The sequence below is a fragment of the Vulpes vulpes genome, chromosome 13 (genome assembly GCF_048418805.1).
Source record: "Vulpes vulpes isolate BD-2025 chromosome 13, VulVul3, whole genome shotgun sequence".
Taxonomy (NCBI): Eukaryota; Metazoa; Chordata; class Mammalia; order Carnivora; family Canidae; genus Vulpes; species Vulpes vulpes.
The window spans coordinates 90,038,859-90,063,165 of record NC_132792.1 but is presented as its reverse complement, the minus strand read 5'-3'; the positions used below and the strand labels follow the sequence as shown (position 1 = coordinate 90,063,165).

Below are 24,307 nucleotides of genomic sequence, written 5' to 3'. Positions count from 1 at the left end.
ATAACACGGGGGTTGGGGCATCTACTTCCCACTCTTGCACACTTGAAAATCCACATATAGGGGCATTAGGGTGGGGCGGTCAGTTTAGCATCTGACTCTTGATTTTGGCTCAGGTTGTGATCTTAGGCTCCTGGGATAGAGGCCTGTGTTGGGCTCTGCACTGTGTACTCAGTGCAGTCTGCTTGTCCTTCTGGTTGATAACTAGAATCTTTACTGATAACATAAACAATTGATTAACATATATCTTGTATCTTATATGTATGATAAGCTATGTTTTTACAATAAAATTGGCTAGAGAAGAGAATGTTATTAAAATCATAAGGAAGAAAAAATACAATTACAATATAGCACTATATTTATTGAAAAAAATCCACATATAAGTGGACCCACACAGTTCAAACCCATGTTGTTCAAGGTCAACTGTAGTGTGTTAGAATTTTGATTTATTTTGTGGTATGTCTTTCTACATGCTTTCATTTTCTGTAGGAATGTTACCCTGTTCCTTATTGTCTTTTCTTCTGATAAGTGACTTTGAATGCAAAATCAGTTCTTCTGATCTTGAGAGGGTGGATGCAGTCAAAATATCCCCCCCGATTCCCAGGACTTTGTATTTTATTTTATTTTGTTTTGTTTTGTTTTGTTTTATTATTTTATTTATTTACTTATTTAAGCTTTCTGAGATTTCCTGATTCTTTTGCTCCTTTCCTCAACTTTCGCCTGGGCCTTTTCTTTTCTTCTTTTCTATTGTCTCTAACTTGCTCAGACTTGATTCCATTCTCATCTGTTTCTTTTCAGCCCTGGGCCCTGCTCTGGAAGGAAACAGTGGTTGGTTGGTTTCCAAAGTACATATGGGCTCAGATTGCCCCAGTCTTCTTTGAATTTACTTCAGGCTCCTTGAATTTATCTGCTATTAGAGAAGTCACATCCCTCTCCATTTCAGCTGCTGTTCTCAAATAAGTGCCCTGAACTTTCCAGTGAATACCTGTTGCTGTTTTGTCTTGCTATGCTCAAGCTTGTCACAAGTCATTGTTTCCCTGTATGTCTTCCTACACAGAAGTGGATGCAATGCAGAGTTATGGCTACTTGTGGTTTGCTCTCACCCACGTGTATTTTGGGTTCATGGAATATCTTGTTATACCTCACTTTGTTATAAGTGTTCTCCATGCCTTTTTGGTTTTTCTACCTAGCTGCTCTCTTTTTATATGGATACTCAGGGAAATTCAAACACTGTCACTGCCACCATAATATTGTCTACTATGATTATACTGTAATTTATTCAACTACTCCTTTGTGGATGATGATTCAGATATGTCCTTGGAGACTGTGCTATGACCAACATTCTTGTGTATTTATCTTTATATATTGGTACTTTTATTTCTGTATTATAGAGTTCCAAAAATGGGATTCTTGTGCCAAAAGATATGTTTTACATTTTGAAGATTTTATCAACTTACTTCCAACTGCAGCAGTTCACCACAAACAGCAAGAATCCAGAGTTCATTTTTCTGCATGGTCAATAAAACTGCATATTAGCAGTTTTTGCAACTCTTATAGGTCAAAAATGATATTGTGCTCTTTCTATTTATCAGCCTACTAGTGTACATAAACATTTTTTCCTTATATTTACTCATCTTTGTATTTTTCCATCTGATTTGCTATTTTTATAAGTTTTGCCCCACATTTGTTTCTTCAATTTTTTTCTTTAAATTCAGTTAATTAACATAGAGCATACTATTAATCTCAGAAGTAGAGTTTTGTGATTTATCATTCTTATATAATACCCAGTGCTTATTACATCACATGCCCTTCTTAATGCCCATCACTCAGTTACCCCCTCCTCTCAACCACCTCTCCTCCAGCAACCCTTAGCTTGTTTCCTATGATTAGGAGACTATTTTGGTATGTCTCCATCTCTGATTTCATCTTGTTTTATTTTTCCCTCATTTCCCCTAGGATTCTGTTCTTTGTTTTTTAAATTCCACATATGAGTAAAATCATATGATAATTGTCTTTCTCTGATTGACTTATTTTGCTTCGAATAATACCCTTTAGTTCCATCCATGTTGTTGCAAATGGAAAGATTTCATTTTTGATGGCTGAGTAGTATTCCATTGTGCGTTTGTCTGTGTGTGTGTAATATATATACAGATATATATTATATCTGATAGACATAATCTCACATATTTTTAATCTGTAATATATATTTTATATATATATATATATATAACATCTGATAGATATAATCTCACATATTTTTAATCCATTCATGTATCAATGAACACCTGGACTCTTTCCATAGTTTGACTGTTGTGGACATTGCTCCTATAAACAGTGGGGTGCAGGTATACCTTTGGATCACTATATTTGTATCTTTGGGATAAATACCCAGTAGTGCAACTGCCGGATCATAGGGTAGCTCAATTTTTCACGTTTTGAGGAACCTCCATACTGTTTTCCAGAGTGGCTGCACCAGTTTGCATTACCACCGACAGTGTACGAGGGTTCCCCTTTCTCCACATCCTCATCAACATTTGTTGTTTACTTATCTGTTAATTTTAGCCATTCTGACTGGTGTGAGGTGGTATCTCATTGTGATTTTGATTTGTAATTCCCTGATGCTGAGTGGTGGTGAGCATTTTTTCACGTCTGTCGGCCGTTTGTATGTTTTCTTTGGAGAAATGTCTGTTCATGTCTTCTGCCCATTTCTTGACTGGATTGTTTTTTTGGGTGTCAAGTTTGATAAGTTCTTTATAGATTTTGGGTACTAGCCTTTTATCTAAAAATGCATTTGCAAATATCTTCTCCTAGCAAATATCTTGTTTTTTGGTTTGTCGATTGTTTCCTTTGCTGTGTAAAAGCTTTTTATATTCATGAAGTCACAATAATTCAATTTTGCCTTTGTTTCCCTTGTTTTTGGAGACATTTCTAGCAAGACATTGGTGTGGCTGAGGCTAAAGAGGTTGCTGCCTGTGTTCTCCTCTAGGATTTTAATGGATTCCTGTCTCACATTTAAGTCTTTCATCCATTCTGCATTTATTTTTATGTATGGTGTAAGAAAATGGTCCAGTTTCATTCTTCTGCATGTTTGCCCCACATTCTTTTAGGCTGTTTATCTTTTCATAGTTATTGGTAGAAATACTTTAGGCAACTGGAAGCTATTCTTGGTATGTTTAAATATCCCCCCAACAATTGCATTTTAACTTTATGATATCTTTTGCCACACAAAAATATTTAGTTTTTAGTTAGAATAGATGCTAATCTTTTACTTTGTTTCCTGGAATTCGTATTTTATTAAAAGTTATTTAATTACTACCCCAAATCATACACATATTTTCCTAATTTTAATTTTTGTCATTTTGTGTTATTGTTTAGATTTGAGATCTAATTTGAACTTATTATATAGGAAGGAGTAGTTTATTTAAAGATTTTATTTATTTGAGAGAGAGAGAGAGAGAGAGAGAAGAGAAGAACACTGGCTAGGGAGGAATAGAGGGAGCAAGACAAGCAGATTCCATGCTGAGCGCAGAGCCCAATATGGGACTCTATCCCAAGACCCTGAGATCATGACCTGAGCCCAAGTCCAGAATTGGAGGCTCAACCGACTGAGTTACCCAGGTGCCTCAGGTGTAGTTTAATGCTCTTTCTACTAGAGCCTGGGCAATTTGCTTTCCCCTCCTCCACCACCTTCCGTCACTTCCCGAGCTAACATCAGACACTGGATCAACCCTAAGAAGGAGTCTATCCACAGCATCCAGGGATCCATAGTGTCCCCTCACACTGCTGCCACCAATGGAGGCTACTCCCGAAAGAATGATGGTGGCTTCTTCTCTACTTAGTGTTGACAGGCCCCTGGACTAATTAATCATAGTGGAACATACTGCCGCCCACCTCCATTAAATATATTTGTGCTGGAAAAAAAAAAAAAAAAAAAAAAAACTCACCTGTAAAATGGATATAATGATACCTATCTCCTATGGAGGCTTAAAGGTAAAAATAAAATATTCAAAATGCATATCATATTTCTAGGCACATGGTAGACACTCCATAAATAATGGATGTTAGAGACAGTGTAGTGGGAAGAATGAAACAATTTACTTCAATTGTCTAAGACTGAATTTCACAGATTAAGAAATGATATTTTTTATAGTTGATATGAAATTAAGATAACATAAAAAGCTTCTTGTATGTAACAGGTAAGCAATATATATGACTAGTCCATTGTTATCATTCCTATTATTACTACTATTATTAACAATATTGTTGCTATCAATACCCCCCATACAGTAGGTACTGAAGAAACTTATCAGTGAGAGGTCAGGATACTTGGGTTTCTAGATTCTGTTCCTGACTGTATTCCTAGACACTTAATTCATCTGAGTATTTCTTTGTATATATACAATGAAGGGATGGTCTAAGTCACAAGTTACAACTAAACTGCAGGTATTACCCCTGAGCATAACTGCCTATTCACTTAAAAAAATGATATAGAAATTCAACCCATTGCCAGACAAAAATGTCTGTTGGCTTCTAGTTTACCATTCTAGATGAAGATATTTGAGAATTGGTCTTGAAATTAATGAAGACAGGGATGCCTGTGTGGCTCAGCAGTTAAGTGTCTGCCTTTGGCTCAGGGTGTGATCCTGGAGTCCTGGGATCAAGTCTCACATCGGGCTCCCTGCATGGAGCCTGCTTTTCCCTCTGCCTGTGTCTCTACCTCTCTCTCTGTGTTTCTCAGGAATAAATAAATAAAATCTTAAAAAAAAAAAAAGACATACATTAGGCTAATTTGGAAATGACTGTTATTATACCAAATATATATATTTAAAATGTGACTTTTAAAAATTCTTTCTTCTCATGGGGACTGTTTTAAAAAGTCCCCATTTTGGGACACCTGTGTGGCTCAGCAGTTAAGTGTCTGCCTTCAGCCCAGGGTGTGATCCCAGAGTTCCGGGATCAAGTCCCATGTTGGGCTCCCTGCATGGAGCCTGCTTCTCCCTCTGTGTCTCTGCCTCTCTCTCTCTCTCTCTCTCTCTCTCTCTGTGTCTCTCATGAGTAAATAAAATATTTTTTTAAAAAGTCCCCATTTTATTATATATATAGAACAAAATATGGAAAGAGAATAAATATAAACAAATTCCCTTTTTCTATACCATGCAAACACAATCTGTTTTTAGGGATATTTTACTTCTATGAGGTATGAATGGCAGGAACAAACAATTTAGTTATTCTAGACCAATATCTTGGCTTACAACATTTTACTCTGATCTTTCTAGGAGACTTTGATGAATAATATATCAGGTTTTAAAAGGAGGGGGAGGATATAATGCATTTAAATTATATACTATTAGAGCTGCTACTAAAGATCTAGAAGAGAGAATATCCCCAACATCATAGAAGCTGACCACTTTTTGAAAAGTCTAGAATATATATGGTAGTATTGCTTTGAAGAGGAAACTATTTTCCTTTGAATAATGACAATGTTGGGACTGCAATAGTTTGAAATTATCCTTAAATATATTGTTTTACTTGAAAATTGAAATATGGGACTAGAAAAATGATGTATCATTAGGAATCCATTTAGGATGCCTATTTCTGTATTTTACTTAAGGCTAAATGATTATACCACAGAATTGCAGAACTTGACCTGCTCTAGCGTCAGGGCCCTGCATGTGTCTCTGGTTTGTTGATATCTTACTAAGCTATCACTAGGACATGAGATTGTTTCAGGAAGTCAGATCTGTGGCACAGGGACTAAAGTCAGGCAGTTGTGTAGATGCAATGTCCTGATGGGGGAAGTGGTATGTTTTTCCTAGCATGATTTAAAATGTAAATATATAAAATTATGAAAGCAGTGAATGGGTATCAATATTTTCCAACAATTTTTTTTAAACCTACTGATGAATTCTACATGTATGACAGCTGGATTTATAGACTAATTTATATTTCCAGAAGGCTTTGTGACTATGAAGGCTGTCTGGAATAAACATAAGCTTAAAGAAATTTTAAACATATTGCTTATTGTGAAAAAAGTAATGACAAACAAGTTAAAATTTTACCAAATGAGGCACCAATTATTTTCCTGAGAGTTGGGGTGGTATCCTTGGACAGCGTTAGCACAGATAGGCATGCATGTTCTTTGAGGATTCTTTAAAATAAGAAAATGTACAGTGGGCAGATATTGGAATCCCCCATGCCAGCTTTCCCCAATTCGCACTCTGCCCTGCTGTCAGGGCCTTGTTATCGCCCCTGCCTTTCTCTTCAGCAATGCATTTAGAGTAAAGAGCTCTATTTTGAAGGTAGGGGCAGAGTAAGAGCAGTGATCTTATTTCAGGGTCTCACTCTGATAGATCAGAGATGCTTCAGCTCTCAGCCTATTGTTCAACTTCAGTGCTTGGCTTACCATCATCACCAATACCATCATCCTCACCCCTACCATCACTACTGCCCTTACTGCCATCCTCCTCCTCATCACCACAATTACCACCACCATCTTCATCATCGCTATCACCATTTGCAGCAGTACTGCTAGTAGCATTAATTCTCACCTTGATGATCACAATGTCTTCCAAACTGGCTTTTCTAGTTCTAGCCATTTATCCTCTCATCTTTCCTATGTTGTTTCCATATGAATTATCTCACATTAAAGTTCTGATCATATCTCTTGCCGGGTTAAAAGCTGAAATTTTAATAATCTATAATCAATCTCATTTCTAATAAATTAAGTCCAGTCCCCTGGGCCTGGCATGCAAAACCATGCATTAAAAAATATACCCAGGGAGGGACACCTGGGTGGCTCAGTTGGTTAAGTCTCTGCCTTCAGCTCAGGTCATGATCCCAAGGTCCCGGGATGGAGCCTGGCATCTGACTCCTTGCTCAGCAGAGCCTGCTTCTCCCTCTACCCCTCCCCTCTGCTCGCACTCTCTCTTTCTCTCACTCTGCTCTTGCTCTCAAAGAAAGAAGGAAAGAAAAAAGAAAAGAAAAAGAAAGAAAATTAAAAAGATATATTCATGGCAAAATTCAGGACAGATTTCCCATTGCTGCCTCTACAACTATTCTGCATTTCAACAAAATTAGAATTTTCGCTATTCCTTGAATATGCTTTAAGGAAACATTTTTTCAAAGTTCAGATCAAATACTACTTCATTAGAATCTATTGAAATATTTGTTAAAATGTATATTCCTAGATTGGATGCCTGGAAACTCTCTTTAGAATCCTGAGTTCTTTTTTTTCTCCTTAGTTTCAGAACCTTGTTGACTATTTTGTGGCCACAAAGTCCCATTTGACATCTGGTTATTTACATATCTTACAGGGTGTTTTATAAAATAATATTATGAAAATATAAAGCAATTCACTGAGTGTCTGACCCAATAATGGTGCCTCTTGTTATTAATACTTGCCCTACCTACCTCAGAGTGTTTTGTGGTGTTCAAGTAAATAATAATTATGATAGCACTTTTATCTTTTTTGTATGTTCTCTTATAAGCTCTTGGTGGGAATGGATTTTGTATTGTTCATTGCTGAATAACTTGTATGATCTGGTCCAGTGTTCTGTTCAATAAATACTAGCTGATATAATAGTAGTTATTTTTGTGATAGAAATTTAAATTCAGAGTTCCTACGCATCATTTAAAAAACTACTCTTTGTGCTCCCAGAGGAAGCCAGCCCCTGGGGCACCACTGGCTCCTCTGGTGGCCCCCTAAAAACTGCAGGATCAGAACGCCCAAGAGTCCCAGGTCTTCTGCCCCTGATTTTAGGTAGCCCAGCCCTCTCCCATATTCTGAGGGGACCTTCAGCTGAATATTTTGGATATAGCATTAAATTGCCTTTATTGAGTCTTCTTTTTTTTAAAGATTTTATTTATTTATTCATGAGAGACACAGAGACATAGGCAGAGGGAGAAGCAAGCTTCCTATGGGGACCCTGATGGGGGACTTGATCTCTGGACCCTGAGATCACACCCCTGAGCCTAAGGCAGAAGCTGAACTACTGAGCCACCCAGGTGCCCCAACTTCATTGAGTCTTAATCCCTCTTCAGGCCTACCAGTTCTTAGAAGTGGCTTTTGTCTCATTACCAAGACACAATGTTCACCTGGGACCCAGTTGCAATAAGTAGATTGTATCTCACTTTCTGTCCCTGGGCCCCTATCTTGATGACCTGGTCAATACTTTTACTTTTATGATTAGATACCACCATGGTTTTGCCAACAATATCTACTCTGTCCTTCTATCCTTCAAACGTCTTTACAAACATCATCCATCAACTTCTTAATGGCAATTTTGCTGGTACTGACTGCTGATGAATTTCCATGGACTTGCTCCAGTGTCCTTTATCTATCTGCAGAGGACCCCTTCCCTGCTGGTGGACTGTTGATACCAGGTGCTTGCTGTAGCTGAATGTGTAGCATTTTGATTGAGCTTCCTAGCTGATCCATCAGTGGTTTACTTTGTAAGTGGCCACCCCTTAACTTCATGCCCTGTTTCCGCTAACCCTTATGCAGGGAATGGCCCACAGCCTTGGTGCTCACCTGGCTGATGGTGCTCATGGCTCGCATGTAGCTCTCATTCCTAGAGCGGAACTTTGGTGATGTGAGCAGGCCAGCAGGGTCAAGGCTGTCCAGGCTTCGGTTGATGGAGACTTCACTTACTGCCCTCAGGTAACTATGACTCCGGATCTGGAGTTTGGGGGAGTGTTCATTGGAAATCCTAAAAGGGAACAAGAGAAGGGGCACATTTAGTCATATTCCAACATGTAAGCAGTCATAAGATGTGAGGGCTCTATTGTTGATGTGGCACCCTAAATACTGGGGTGAATAAAATAGATGCCTTCCTCTGATTACCAGACTCCCCCATGGTGTCTTAGAAGGAAAAACTTCTGACAGGAAATCATTAAGATCTGATCACAGTAGAGAGCAATTAAAATTCTCTTTAGCCCATGAAGTAAATTCCTCATTTGCATTTTCCCACATATGCTGGGAGGGAGATAATAGTGCTGACTGCCCTACCCCAGAATCCTGTCCTGTGTGGTCTGTAAGTTTTTGTCTTTTCCTTTCTGTGGCCATCTTTTTGTTTTTGGACTTTCTAGTAACAGCGGTGGGTATATATCTATAACTATATTGGTGTCTCTACCAATTCTTCTATCATCTATTTGTCTATTTATCTTCTTTGTTAGTGAACAAAACTTAAATTTTAGCCATTAACAATGCACACATCTGGGCAGCCCCAGTGGCGCAGCGGTTTAGCGCCGCCTGCAGCCCAGGGTATGATCCTGGAGACCCTGAATCAAGTCCCATGTCAGGCTCTCTGCATGGTGCCTGCTTCTCCCTCTGCCGTGTCTCTGCCACCCCCCCCCCTTTCTCTCTCTCTCTGTATCTCTATGAATAAATAAATTAAAAAAAATCTTTAAAAACAATGCACACATCTTAAATATTGATAGGTAAAGAAAGTCTTTACACACTTCATACTCTTTGGATTTTTTCCAAGACGCATTTTAAAATTATAAAAATAGGAAAGGCTCTTTGCCAAGCTATACAGGGGTACATAAAACAGAAAGTGGGTCTCCCTCTCCATCTGATTCTGCTCCAGAATTCCATACTCTTAAAAGAACTACCTGTAGAAGTCTGGTGTATATCCTTCCTGCATTTCTCTCTATATATACAAACAACTTATTTTCAGTTATTTTTCAAGTTTGCTTTCACACAGGATTCAGAATGATTTTTTTCAGTATTCAATTTCTTTTATTTTTGCTGAAACATTGCAGTAAAAATGAAAGTTGATAATAAAGATGTATGCCCAATATTGTTATTATTTATCACTATTCTGGAGATCATAACCAATGAAATTAGAAAATAAAAATATACAGGGAATATAAGTATTGTGAAGTAAGAGATAAGCTTCATATATACAGATATAAAATTATCTAGAAAGCTAAAAAAGCCCAAAAAATTATTGGAATGCATAAGAGAGATCTACAAAATAGCTAGATACAGGGTTAAAAAATACAAAAATTAATAGCTTTTCTATATACTGCCACCACCAAATATAAATTTTAATTAAAAAATCCCATTCAAGGGGTGCCTGGGTGGCTCAGTTGGTTAAATGTCTACCTTTAGCTCAGGTCATGATCCCAGGGTCCTGGGATTGACCCTTGTGTCAGGTTCCCTGCTCCGTGGGGAATCTGCTTCTCTGTCCCCCGCTCCCCTGGTATGTGTGCTCTTTCTCTCTCTGTGAAATAAATAAATCTTTAAAAAAAATCCCATTCAAAATGGCAAAACATAAAATATGTACAAATTATAAAAAATTGCAACAGAGTTTCATGAAGAAAATGACACAACTTTATGGAAGGCAATAAACAAGGCCTAAATACATGTAAAGGAACATAATTTCTCGATGGAAGTAATATAAGAAAAAAATTAAAATTTTCCTAAATTAATCTACAAATTGCAATTGCAATAAAAATTCTCAGAGATTTTATTAGAGTGTAACAAACTCATTTTCAAGTTTATATGAGATTGATAGCAGCAATTTATTCATACGAGCCAAAAGGTAGAGGCAATCCAAATGTCTGTCAACTGATGAATGGATAAAATATGGTATATCTATTTGGTATATTTGGCCATAAGAAAAAGTTTAATATTGATATATGCTACAATATGGATGAATTTTTTAAACATCATGGTAAGTGGAAGAGGCCAGTTGCAGATCATATGATTCCATTTATATTAAATATCCAGAATGAAAAAAAAATCTCTAAAGACAGAAAGTAGGTTAGTGGCTGCCTAGAGTGGGATGTGGGGTGCAGTAAAGGAGAAGGAAGATGACAGTGTTGGGGGTTGATATCCAAAAGGTATCAACTTTTGGATGTGGGACTTTTTCTTTGGGGTGGTGAAAATATTCTAAAATTGATTGTGGTGATGGTTGCACAACTCTGAATATGCTAAAGACCATTGAATTGCACATTTTAAATAAGTATGTTAGTATATACATATTACAGCTCAATAAAACTGTTTTAAAAATCATACGAGGACTCAAAATAATCAGATTTCCTAATGGAGTTTAGAGAGTAGACTGTGGTTGGCACAATAAAGAGGGAAAGCCCTTGAAGCGGTTGCAATATGGAGATAATTTAAATAACAAGTGCTAGGATTGAGTTAAGTAGCAGGGGAACTTGAGCATATGGATTTCAGAGCCTATATGAAGATTAAAAAAACAACCAGAAAATAAAAATAAAGAAGGAAATAAATATCCTATCAGATCTCAAAGATACATTTTAACCACAAAGATGAAAACAGTGTGGTATTGTGAAGGAATAGAAAAATCAGTGGAATAAAGTACAGAACAGAACTGAGTGGGTATCTGAACTTAGTATATTGCAAAGGTGGCAATTCAAATAAGCAGGAAAGAGATCAATTAGTTAAAATGGTGTTAGATGAGCTTTGCGTCCACATGGGAAAAAATGGATTCCTACTATCCATGTAGATTAAGAAGACTAAAGACCAAATATTTATAAATTTAAAATTGTTTAATATATTATAGAAGAATGTGTTTTATAATCTTTTTAAAAAAGATTTTATTTATTAGAGAGCACAAGTGGAGGGGAAAGGGCAGAGGGAGAGGGAGAAGCAGCCTCCCCACTGAGCAGGGAGCCGAACATTGGGCTTGATCCTAGGACCTTGGGATCATCACCTGAGCTGAAGGCAGACCCTTATCTGACAAAGCCACCCAGATGCCCCTATAAACTTTTTAATTTTTTTAAGATTTTCTTTTTAAGTAATCTCTACATGCAAATTTACAACCCTGAGCTCAAGTGTCTAGTGCTATGATTGAGCCAGCCAGGCACCCCGTATAATCTTAATTTCTATACCTAAAAACTTAAAAAAATTATTATTATTATTAGTTAATTTATTTTTTAAAGGTTTTATTTATTTATTCATGAGAGACAGAGAGAGAGAGAGAGAGGCAGAGACACAGGCAGATAGAGAAGCAGACTTCGCACAGGGAGCCGGATGTGGGACTCAATCGTGGGACTCCACGATCATGCCCTGGGCTGAAGGCAGACACTCAACCACTGAGCCACCCAGGTGTCCCAAAACTTTTTCTTTTTTTAATTATCAGAATTTTATGGAAAAACTATAAAATCTTATGGAAGGCAATGAATAAAGCCTAAGAAATGAAAAGAAAGTGGTGGAGAAAGATTTTAGGAACAAGATATTGATATTAAAAGCCATTAAGAAAGAGTAACAAGTAGAACTCCATAAAAAATTATTATTATTTTTTTCCATAAAAAATTATACCTTGTTTAACAAAAAGATACTGTAAGCAAAGTTAAGAATAATAGTCAAGGTAGGAAACATATTTGCAACACCACACAAGGTAATGAAGAGGATACATGCCTATAATATTTAAGATGGACTTAGCGAATAAAAAAATAATGTAAACGCAATAAAATATGGCAAAGGCTCAGTAAATTAGAGAAATATTGATAACTATAAATACCATTTGTACATCAGATCCAGGTACACCCAGGTCCATGTCCACAAATGGTAAAGATAATTTCCAAAATCCCAAGGTCCACTTTGCAAAGTATAAGACTGCACTCGCTCTTAAGGTTTGTATGGAATTACTTAAATATAATAGTCAAAAAAGATAGACTCAGTAATACTAAAACCTGGGAGTTTGAGCAGCTACTTTTTGCAATTGCAGCTTTTGAAAAAGGGGACAAATTAAAAATCTAGAATTTAACAGCAAAAGTCAACCCTCCTACATTATTTTACAAAAGAGAAACCGTTTAAAAATGAATGTTCTCAATGGATCCTACAAGTAGCTATCAAACATGAACTATTTGCTCTGTAAGCTCAAGCCAAGGTTTGCCATGTGTTATGTGCTATTATGATGATTCACTAATGGGTCACTTTATAGATGATCGTGCCCCCGATCCCAACTAACCAACCAAATGAAGAATTCATTTCCCCTTTTAAGATCTCTTCTAGGAAAAGAGAAACTTAGCTAGAAGCATTTATAATCTAAAGTTTACTTTCCCTTAGAACTTGAGAATTAGATGACAAATGTATTTCTTTGGGTCTTTTGCAACCTGACCCAGGGCAATGATATTGCCAACATAAATGATGATGCTGTGTCAAATAGTTATGGGGGCAGCAATGGGAAGGGGTGATGGTTTCATAAATGGTGTATATTCAAAAGAAGAAGTAAAAGTCCAGTGCTTTGAAAAATGAGTATCTGCCGGCTGAGATGGGGAAATGAGGCATCATTGCAACAATCATTCACCCTGGTCACTTGTTATGAAATAAGGCATAATTCCCAAAGTTCTAAGTGAAAAGTCATTCAGAAAGGATTGAATAGCTCTACTTTGAGTCATTTCTGATAAAACAGCACATACTTTAATCATACACTAAATATAAGGAAATGAACACTTTTGTCATGTCTATTCAGCAGAGCCCACAGCTATCGATATAAAATGTACAGTATGTACATGTGCTGCTGATGTAGAAACACTAAAGAAATACCAGAAGAGGGCAGCTTGGGTGGCTCAGCAGTTTAGCGCCGCTTTCAGCCCAGGGTGTGATCCCGGGGACCCGAGATTGAGTCCTACATGAGGCTCCCTGCATGGAGCCTGCTTCTCCCTCTGCCTGTGTCTCTACCTCTCTCTCTGTGTGTCTCATGAATAAATAAATAAAATCTTAAAAAAAAATACCAGAAGACAGTGTATCAATGACTTCATCTCACCTCAAAAGTAAGGTGATTTGCCAGGAAGAAGGGGCATGTGCACATTCAGAAATATTAGTTCTCATGTTAGATTAATTATTTTTCTGAGTTGGCCTATTCAAATAACATCTCTCTTTTTCCACTTTTCTCCCTAAATTGCTTGGGCTAAGTTAATGTTTTGTGGCTTATCAGAGCTGAGATTTTGGCCCGGCTGAGTCCCTTTCATTATCATGTCCTTTAAGTGCACTCAAAGATAGGATAGCCTTACATTAGCCATGGGTCAGCTACATAAGCAAGCTTGGCTCAGTGTATCAGTAAGGTTGCCAAAGAAGAGAAAAATGCAGTAATATTCAGACTGCAATGTTTTAAGCCAATGTCCCTGAAGTGAAAATGATTAACTTTGTAATAGAGTACTGAAAGTATAACTTTATCAGATGAATAAACTCTGGGGACCTGATGTGCGGCATAGTGACCATAGTTAAAAATAGTGTGCTTGAAATTTGCTAAGAGAGTAGATCATTTTTTACAAAAAAAATTTAAATTGAGATACAAAATTGACATATTAGTTTTGGACGTACAATGTAATGATTCACTGTCAGTGAGTATTGCTAAATGATTATCCTAATACATCTAGTTAACATTTGTCACCACACAGATTTTTCTTGTGAATGAGAACTTCTGAGATTTACTCTGAACACTTTCAAATATACAGAATGGTATTGTTAACTAGCGTTTCCATACTGTACATTACCTCCACAGGACTTCTTCATTTTATAACTGGAAGTTTGTATCTTTAGACCCTTTCACCCATTTCTCCTACTCCCAATACTTGCCTTGGGCAGCCACCAATCTAATCTGTTCTCTGTATTTATAAGGTCAGTGTTTATTTGTTCGGAGTCTGCACATAAGTGAGATTGTATGGTGTTTGAGAGTAGACCTTAAGTGGTCTCATCCCCCCAGCCCCTGGCAACCACCATTCTACTTTATGTCTCTCTGAGTTTGGCCACTCTGCGTATCTCAGATGAGTGAAATTATATAGTATTTGTCTGGCTTGCTTCACTTAGCATAACATCTTCAGGATTCACCCATGGTACAGCATGTGTTGGAACTAACTTCCTTTAAGGCTGAATAATATTCCATTGTGTGTGTAATCTACATTCTGTTGATCCATTCAACTATTGACAGACACTTGAGTTGCTTCCACTTTTTGCTATTGTGAGTAAAACTGCTATGAACATGGGTGTACAAATATCTGTTTGAGTCCTGTTTCCAGTTCTTTTGGGGATATACCCAGAAGTAAAAAATATCTCTTTAGCAGAAGTATTTAATCTTCCCTATTTCACTTTTTGGCAATTAAACTCCCAACAGATTTGGGAACCAACATGATAGAAATGACACTTTTTTCCTCTTGGGAAGACATGTTATTGATCATTTAGGGTAAGTTTTAGGCACAGTAGATAATAGCGTGGTATTTCAGGGCCTATTATTGGTATGGTTGAAAAGAGAAAAATCATACATCTATTATTTGGTGGAAAGTATAGTAAAAATGTGAGTATAATTTTACTGCTCTAGTAAGTGCAAAACAGGAATATAATTAAAGCTTGATACAGCATTATTGAGAATAAATTGCATCGAAATAATTAAGACATCCAAAAAAGTAATTCAGCAAGCAGTTAGATTGCAGAAAGACTGTTGGCAATAGTGTCATTTTAGAAACCAGTAAGAAAAGAAATAATGTCATCATTAAGAAAGCTGCGATGACAACTTAAATGTACTAGTTAGTAAAAAGCCCATGACAGTAATGCCTAGGAGGGCATGGAAATAGTAACCTAAATGCTGCTTTGAGCTGAATACAGAGTGTTTCCTTCAATTTAAAAAAGTGTCAGGGCAGAGCAGATGTACGTACATAGATGTAACTTGACATTGACAAATTGGAACAGTTAAAATCTGTGTAAAAGAGTTTTGATCTATTTTTCACAGAATGTTTCATATTCTGACTTCACTTTGGGAAGAACAAAAAGCAACTAAAGACAGAGTCTTAAATAATTCTTATAATATTGGTTTTCTTCTAATCTCCATTGTCAAATGCTCCATGTCTACACTCACTACTGGCATGCCAAAAGATCACAAAAAAGACCTCTTTTCCATGCAATAGTCTTCAGTTGTTTTGAACACAGCTGTTTATCGCGGCTAAGCCTTCTCTTCTCCAGGTGACATGCTCGTCCTTTATTTCATCCTCTTGTGTCAAGACTTCCAGGCTGTCCATTACCTTGGTGACTTGTCTCTAAAGTCGGTCCAATTTGTTACTTTCTCTTTGACAACAAAGCACCCAGAAGCAAACTTAAACTTCCAAATGTTATCATCTGTTCTACAGAAAGTCCTCCTGGGATATGACTTGGGAAAGCTCTGGATTGTTTGGTCTATAATCACCCTCTTCTAGCAAGCTCTCTTTGGACAACTTTTAGATCTTCCTATCAAATGGTATTAAGTCTTTTTCTTATTTAAGGCAGTTACCTGGTTTTACTAGACCTAAAAAAATATGCCAACAACATAAGAGCAACCCAGAACCAAAAAGTGGCAATGTTATAGTAGTCTTAGGTGTTTAGTGATTCAACAATTCTGTACATTATATAATGCTCACCATAGTAATTGTAGTTATGATCAGCTACCATACAATGTTATTACAATATTAATGACTGTATTTCCCATGTTTTACTTCTCATCCTCATGGCTTGTTTATTTTATAACTGGAGATTTGTTTCTCTTAATCTTCTTCACTTCTATTTTTCCCATCCCCTAACCCCTGCTCCTCTGCAACTACCAGTTCTCTGTATTTATAAGAAGGAACACTTCTATTTTATTTTTTATTTTCAAACTTTTATTTAAATTCTAGTTAGTTAACATATGGTACAATATTGGTTTTAGGACTAGAATTCAGTGATTCATGACTTACATATAGTACTCAGTAGTCATCATTAACAAGTGCCCTCCTTAATACCCATCACACCTCTAGCCCATCCCCTTGCCTTCCTCTATCAAACCTTAATTTGTTTTCTATGTTTAAGAATCTCTTATGGTTTGCTTCCCTCTCTCTTTTTGTTTGTCTCTCCTCCACAATATATTCATCTGTTTTGTTTCTTAAATTCCACATATGAATGAAATCATATGGTATTTGTCTTTCTCTGACATATTTTACTTAGCATAATATACTCTAGCTCCATCTACATCATCGCAAATGGCACGATTTAATTCTTTTTGATGGCTGAGTAATATTCCATTGTACATCTATACCACATCTTCTTTATCCAGTCATCAATTGATGGGTATTTGGGCTCTTTCCATAGTTTAGCTATTGTTGATAATGCTGCTATAAACATCAGGATGCATGTATCCCTTTGAGCCTGTCCTTTGGGTAAATATCTAGTAGTATAATTGTTGGATTATAGGGTAGTTCTATTTTTAACTTTTTAAGGAACCTCTGTACTGTTCTCAGAGTAGCTGCGCCAGTTTGCATTCCCACTGACAGTACAAGACAGTTCCTCTTTTTCTGCATCCTTGCCAACGCCTGTTGTTTCTTATTTTGTTAACTTTAGCCATTCTAAGACAGAACACTTTTAAACAATGATGACTTTACTCTAACTGAACACCAAAGGAAAAACTGGTACCATCTCTATCCATGCCAGCAAAGGCCAAATGGGAGCTTAGACCTCCACTCTCATAAGGTTATAAGGAGATGCTGTAGCATTCTTGCCAAGGTGGTATCAGAAAAGACCAAGTAGGGAGCTGAGTATTTTATCCCTGTGAGGAATGCCTTATCATTTGGTACTGGTGGGGACCATATGGGGAGCCTGGACTTCCATTTCTATCCAACACTAATGAGGCATCCCTGCCCCTCCTTGCAGGGGTAGTTTCAGAAGAGGCCTGGTGGAGACGTAGATCTTCATCGCACAGCAGTAACAAAACTGCCTCCAATGTGTAGAATCAGCCCAGAATTTCCACCCACACCCAACAGTGATGAGGAACACTGACTTCAAGTGTCAATAGAATTTAAATGAAAGAACTTGGACTTGTACATCTAACTAGCAGTGATGAGTTTGTGCTCCTTATTCTCCTATTGGAGTGCTATTTTAAAAACCAGCTAAAACAGGAGGTTTATTTATTTATTAAAGATTTTATTTATTCATGAGAGACACAGAGAGATGGGCAGAGACATAGGCAAAGGGAGAAGTGGGCTCCCTGTGGGGAGCCTGATGCAGGACTTGATCCCAGGATCATGACCTGAGCCAAAGGCAGACGCTCAACCACCGAGCTACCCAGGTGCCCCAAAACAGAAGGTTTAAACAACACCCATAGTCTCATAACAATACAAAAAACTTCTAGGTTTCAACTACCATACTAAGAACCAGGAAGATCTGAAACTGATTGAAAAATGATAAATAATAGATGCCAATATTGAGGTGACAGATGTTAAGTTTTCTGAAAAAAAAAAAAAACAACTTGAAAGCAGTTAGGATAATAAAGCTTCAAAGAACAATTATTTACACACTTGAAACTAATAATAAATAGCTTCAGCAAATAAAGAATCTCAGCAAAGAAATAGAAGATATAAAGAAGAACCAAATAGAAATTTTAGGACTGAAAGATACAATAACCAAATATAAAGTTTAGTAGATGGTGCCAACAACAGAACAGAGGGGGAAGGGAAAGAGCTATCAAACTGGATGATAGAACATGAGAAATCATCCAGTTTGGACGAGAGAGAGAGAGAGAGAGAGAGAGAGAGAGAGAGAAGGAAGGACTTCATTGACCTGTAGGACTACAACAAAAGATGAACATTTATGTCATTGGAGTCTGGAAAGGAGAGGAGAAAAAGGGTGGAGCCGAAAAAAAGTATTCAAAAAAATAATGGCTGAAAATGTCCTCAATTTGTCTAGAGACATAAAGCTATAGATTCAAGAAAGTGAGTGAATCTCAAGCAAGATAAGTCTAGAGAAGTTCATGGAAAGACACATTATAATTAAGTTTCTAAACATTAAAGACTAAGTAAAAATCTTGAAACTAACCACAGTGTACTTATCTATAAGAAAAAAAACCCGATTGGGATCCCTGGGTGGCGCAGCGGTCTAGCGCCTGCCTTTGGCCCAGGGCGCGATCCTGGAGACCCGGGATCGAATCCCACATCGGGCTCCTGGTACACGGAGCCTGCTTCTCCCTCTGCCTATGTCTCTGCCTCTCTCTCTGTGTGTGTGTGAGACTATCATAAATAATAATAAAAAAAAATCTTAAATTCCCTCTAAGCAACTGCTGTCATTTCTGTCTCCTGTTTGGACCCTGGCTGACACAAATCATGTAGATTGTCTTCTGTGTTTGGAGGCAATAAAAATATAAAAAAAAAAGAAAAAAAAAAAGAAAAAAAACCCCATTTGAATGAAATAAATTTCTCTTCAAAAACTATGGAGGTGAAAAAGAGGTGGTGTTTTTTCCAAGGGCTGAAAGAAAAGAACTGCCAACCCAGAATTCTACATCCAGTGAAATTATCCTTCAGGAATGAAGGGGAGATAAAGACATTTTTAGACCAAGGAAAACCAGAAGAATTTGTTGCCAGCATACCTCCCTGAAAGATGTGTAGAGGCCATTCTTTTTTTTTTTTTTTTTAAAGATTTTATTTATTTATTCATAAGAGACAGAGAGAGAGAGGCAGAGAGAGAAGCAGGCTCCATTCAGGAAGCCCAATGTAGAACTTGATCCCAGGACTTCAGGATCACGCTCTGAGCCAAAGGCAGGTGCTCAACCACTGAGCCACCCAGGTGTCCCATAAGGACCATTCTTTAAACAGAAAGGTAATGATCAATGTATACAGGAAACTTGAAGCACCAGGAAGGAAGAAAGGACACGGTAAGTATGGGTAAATATAAAAGGCTTTCTCTCTTTTCTTGTGTTTTCTAAATTATGTTTGGTGGTTTAAGCCAAAATTACAACATTGTCTGGCAGGGTTCAAAATGTTTGCAGAGGAAATATTTAAGGTAGTTATAGAGAAGAGATGGTAAGCAGATATAAAGGGAAATAGGTTTCTGTATTTTACTCAAACTGGTAAAATGATACCATTAAATTGTGATAAATTATAATTCCTAAATCTACCACTAAAAAAGCTATTCCAAAAGGGCATACTCAAAAACATTACAGATAAATCCAAGTAGAATTCTGAAAAATATTCAGGTTTCCCATAAGAAAGCTGGAAACAAAATTAGAGAAACAAAAACAGAATAAATAGAAAACAAAAAAAATCTAATGAAAGACTTAAACCCTAAGGTTTGATGACATTAAATATATGGTCTCAGTGCATTAATGCAAAGACAAAGATGTTCCGACTGGATTAAAAACCATGACCCAACTACTTACCATCTCCAAGAAACTCATTTCAAATATAATGATGTAAACAAGTTGAGAATAAAGGGATAGAAAATGTATCATGTAAACAATCAAAGGAACACAGGAGTGGCTCTATTAATATCAGATAAAGAAATTTTATTAGTAAAGCTTATTGGTAAAGAAAAAGGCCCAGAGAGGGACATTACATAGTAAGTAAAGAACCAATCTATTAAGAAGACAAAGCAATGCTAATATGTATGCACCAAACAATCATGCTGCAAAATAAGTTAAGCAAAAACTGATAGAACCGGGATGCCTATATGGCTCAGTGGTTGAGTGTCTACCTTTGGCTCAGGTCATAATCCTGGGGTCCTGGGGTCGAGTCCTGCATCAGGCTCCCCAGAGGGAGCCTGCTTCTCCCTCTGCCTGTGTCTCTGTCTCTCTCTCTGTGTCTCTCATGAATAAATAAATAAAATCTAAAAAAAACCCCCCAAAACCTGATAGAACCAAAAGAGATAGGAAATCCACAATTACAGTTAGAGACTTAATCAATTCTCAAAAACTGCTAGAGCATGTAGACAGAAAATCAAGGAGGATACAGAAGATTTCAAAATTATATCAACTGATAGAATCAAATAGACACTTAATGAATACTCTACCCAAGAACAGAATACACATTCTTTCCAAGTACCCATGGAAAATATACAAAGATAGACCACATTCTGAACCATAAAGTGAAGCCTCAACCAATTTAAAATAATTGAAATAATACATAACGTGTACAGCTGACATTATACTTAATAGCAAAAGACTAAATTTTTTCTTCTAAGATTATGAATAAGGGAAGGATGTTCACTCTCACTGCTCTTATTTAGCATAGCGCTGGGAGTTCTAGCTAGTGCAGGAAGGAAATAAAAAGCATACAAATTGGAAAGGAAGAAATAAAACTGTCCTTATTTGCAGTAAATATGATTGCCAACATAGAAAATTCCAACGAATCTACAAAAAAATTCCTGTTCTAAGAAGTAAATTCAGCAAAGTCACAGGATATAAGACCAATGTATAAAAATCAACTGTATTTCTACATACAGGAATAAACACATGAACACCAAAATTTGAAATACAATGCCATTTACAACAGCTTAAAAAATTCAATACTTAGGCATAAGTCTAACAAAGCATCCTCAAAACTTGTATGCTTAAAACTATGCAATGCTGGTGAAAGAAATCAAAGAAGATTTTAAAAAGGAAATCAATATTAGAACAATGGAGATACTCAATGTAGTAAAAATGTCAATTCTTCCAAAACTTATATGCAGGTTTAATGCATTTCCTATCAAAATTCTATAGTTTTAGATATAGACAAGATTATTCTAAAATCTACATGGAAAGTCAAAGGAACTAGAATACCTAAATAATTTTTTTAAAAGATTTTATTTATTAGAGTACACACACGTAGGAGAGAGGCAGGGAGAGGGATAAGCAGACTCTGTGTTGAACCTGGATCTGGACATGGGGCTCAATCCCACGACCCTGAGATCATGACCTGAGCTGAAATCAAATCAGATGCTTAATTGACTGAGCCACCCAGGTGACCTTAGATAATTTTGAGGAATAAAGTAAGATTCACTCTATTCAATTTATATTTATTTATTTTTACTCAATTTAAGTATATATATAGCATCAGTAATCAAGGCTGTGTGGTATTAGTGGGGGGATAGACATGTAGATGTACCTCAATAGCATAGAGTGGAGAATCTAGAAATAAACCCACATAAATATGCCCAAGTGATTATCACAATTCTAATAGCAATTTAATGGAGGAAAGATAGACTTTTCAATAAATGGTGCTGGAGTAATTTGACATTTATAGGCAAAAGACAAAACAAAACCAAAACTTTGTTATACCTTATAAAAAATTAACTCAAAATGGATCTTAGTCTTAAATATAAAACGTGGAAAAAAACAGAGAAAAATCTTTGGGATTCTAAGTCAGGCCCAGTGTTCTTATATTTGACACTAAAAGAATGATCCATAAAAGGAAAACTTGGTAATTTTGATGTAATCAAAATTAAAAGCATTGACTCTTTGAAAAACTCTATGAAGAAGATGAAAATACAAGTGAGAGATGAGAAGATTTTAAAAATCATATATCTGAGAGGGACTTGTAATTGCTATAAAAAAAAGTGCTCTCAAAATCTAATAGACAAAAATCTAATTAGAAAATGGGCAAAAAAAAAAAAAAAAAAGAAAAGAAAATGGGCAAAAGGCCTGAAGAGACATTTTACAAATAAACACATGAAGACATTGAACATCATTTACCTTTAGGGAAATGCAAATGAAATTGACAATGAGCTAGCGCTACATACCTATCAGAATGGCTAAACTCAAAACATAATGACAGCAAATGTTGATAGGATTTAGAGAAATAGGGATCCCTGTGTGGCGCAATGGTTTGGCGCCTGCCTTTGGCCCAGGGCGTGATCCTGGAGACCCGGGATCAAATCCCACATCGGGCTCCCGGTGCATGGAGCCTGCTTCTCCCTCTGCCTGTGTCTCTGCGCCTCTCTCTCTCTGTGACTATCATAAATAAATAAAAATTAAAAAAAAAAAAGGATTTAGAGAAATAGAATCACTCATACATTGCTGGTGAGATGTAAAACAGTGCAGCTACTCAAGAAGTGTGACCATTTCTTAAAAAAATGAAACACCCTACTGTATGACTCGAATTGTATTCCTGGAAATTTATCTTTGAGAAATTAAGCCCAAAAACCCTTTATAGGAATGTAATAACAGCTTTATTCATCAGTCTCCAATTGGAAACAACCCAGATATCTGTCGATGGGTAAAACGGTTAAATAAACTGTGGTACGTCCATGCCATGGAACACTACTCAGCAACAGTATGGAAGGATCTCTAGAGAGTTCTGCTAAGTGAAAAGAGTAATTCCCAAAAGGTTACATACTATATGATTCTACTTATAGAAAGTTCTTGAAATGACAAATTCATAGAGATGGAGAAGAGATTAGTGGTTGCCAGGGGTAAAGTAAGAAGTGGGTGGTAATGGCAGTGGGAGGGGTGTGTGCAGGGAAGGGAAGGTAGCTATAAAAAGGCATCATGAAGGCTATTTATGGTGATGGAAAGCTTTTATATCTTGGCTGTGTCACTATCTTGCTTGTGATGTCATACTATAGTTTTTAAAAATGTCACCACAGGGAGGAGAATGGGTAAAAGGTATATGAGATTTCTTTATTATTTTTACAACTGCGTTGTAAATCTACAATTACAACAAAATAAAAATTTAATGAAAAACAATTCCACCCTCAGACAATGAATGGATTAGAAAGAAACTGGGTAAAAAGAAACTAAACAATGTGGTGCCTCACCTAGTCCAGAGCTAGATGTTAGAACTGGCTCATACCTGAGAGTAAGCTGAGCCAATTTAATCTCCAAATTTTATTTTTATTATAAAGATTTTATTTATTTATTTATTCATGAGAGACACACTAAACAGAGAGGCAGAGACACAGGAGAGGGAGAAGCAGGTTCCATGCAGGGAGCCCGACGTGGGACTCTATTCGGGTCTCCAGGATCACACCTTGGGCTGAAGGTGGTGCTAAACCGCTGAGCCACCCAGGGATCCCCTAATCTCCAGATTTTAAAACTTCTGCTATGATGAACCAGGGTTTGTTTGTGACACTGAGTAAAAAATATACACTCTAGGAACCTACTCATGGGTGTGGGCTCAAGGGCCTCGGTAGGCGTCACTGTATTTGAAGCCCTGGCATGTTCCCTTTCCCTGCCCTACAGCTCAGTGCTATTGTCACTGGAGAGGAAGGAAGGCAGGCAGGAGCCAAGGGAGGTGGTAGGACTCGTGTTATTCTCTGATTACAGCATCCTTGCTGCTTTCTATTTCTCTGGGAAGCACAAGTAGTTGATAATAATAACCAGACTCCTCTCCTGAATATTGCCCCTTGCATTTTCAGCACATCATTGGCTACTATACTTGCATTATAGCTGCCCTGATGCTTTAATTAAGGCATAAAAAGACTAGAAGTGACCACAGGAAAAAGCATTTAAAATACAACATTGAAGTGCCACAAAACACACATGAATGAATGTATCTTCATTGGCTGTGTGTGACCTCAGCCTTAGCTGCAGAGACACACCAGTTCTGAAACTTAGCGAAAATGACTACCTGTTCATCCAGACAGAAA

At 36.9% G+C, this 24,307-nt stretch overlaps 1 protein-coding gene across 23 annotated transcripts in view; it reads right to left on the bottom strand.

Annotated features, from left to right (window-relative positions):
• Window positions 1-24,307, bottom strand: part of DLGAP1 (DLG associated protein 1) — an 867,925-nt gene that overhangs the window by 185,395 nt on the left and 658,223 nt on the right. For all 23 annotated transcript variants that reach the window (XM_072734994.1, XM_072734998.1, XM_072734996.1 and 20 more), the window contains one exon: window positions 8,528-8,705. In XM_072734994.1, coding sequence (XP_072591095.1) covers window positions 8,528-8,705 — 178 coding nt within the window. The remainder of the gene's footprint in view (window positions 1-8,527; window positions 8,706-24,307) is intronic.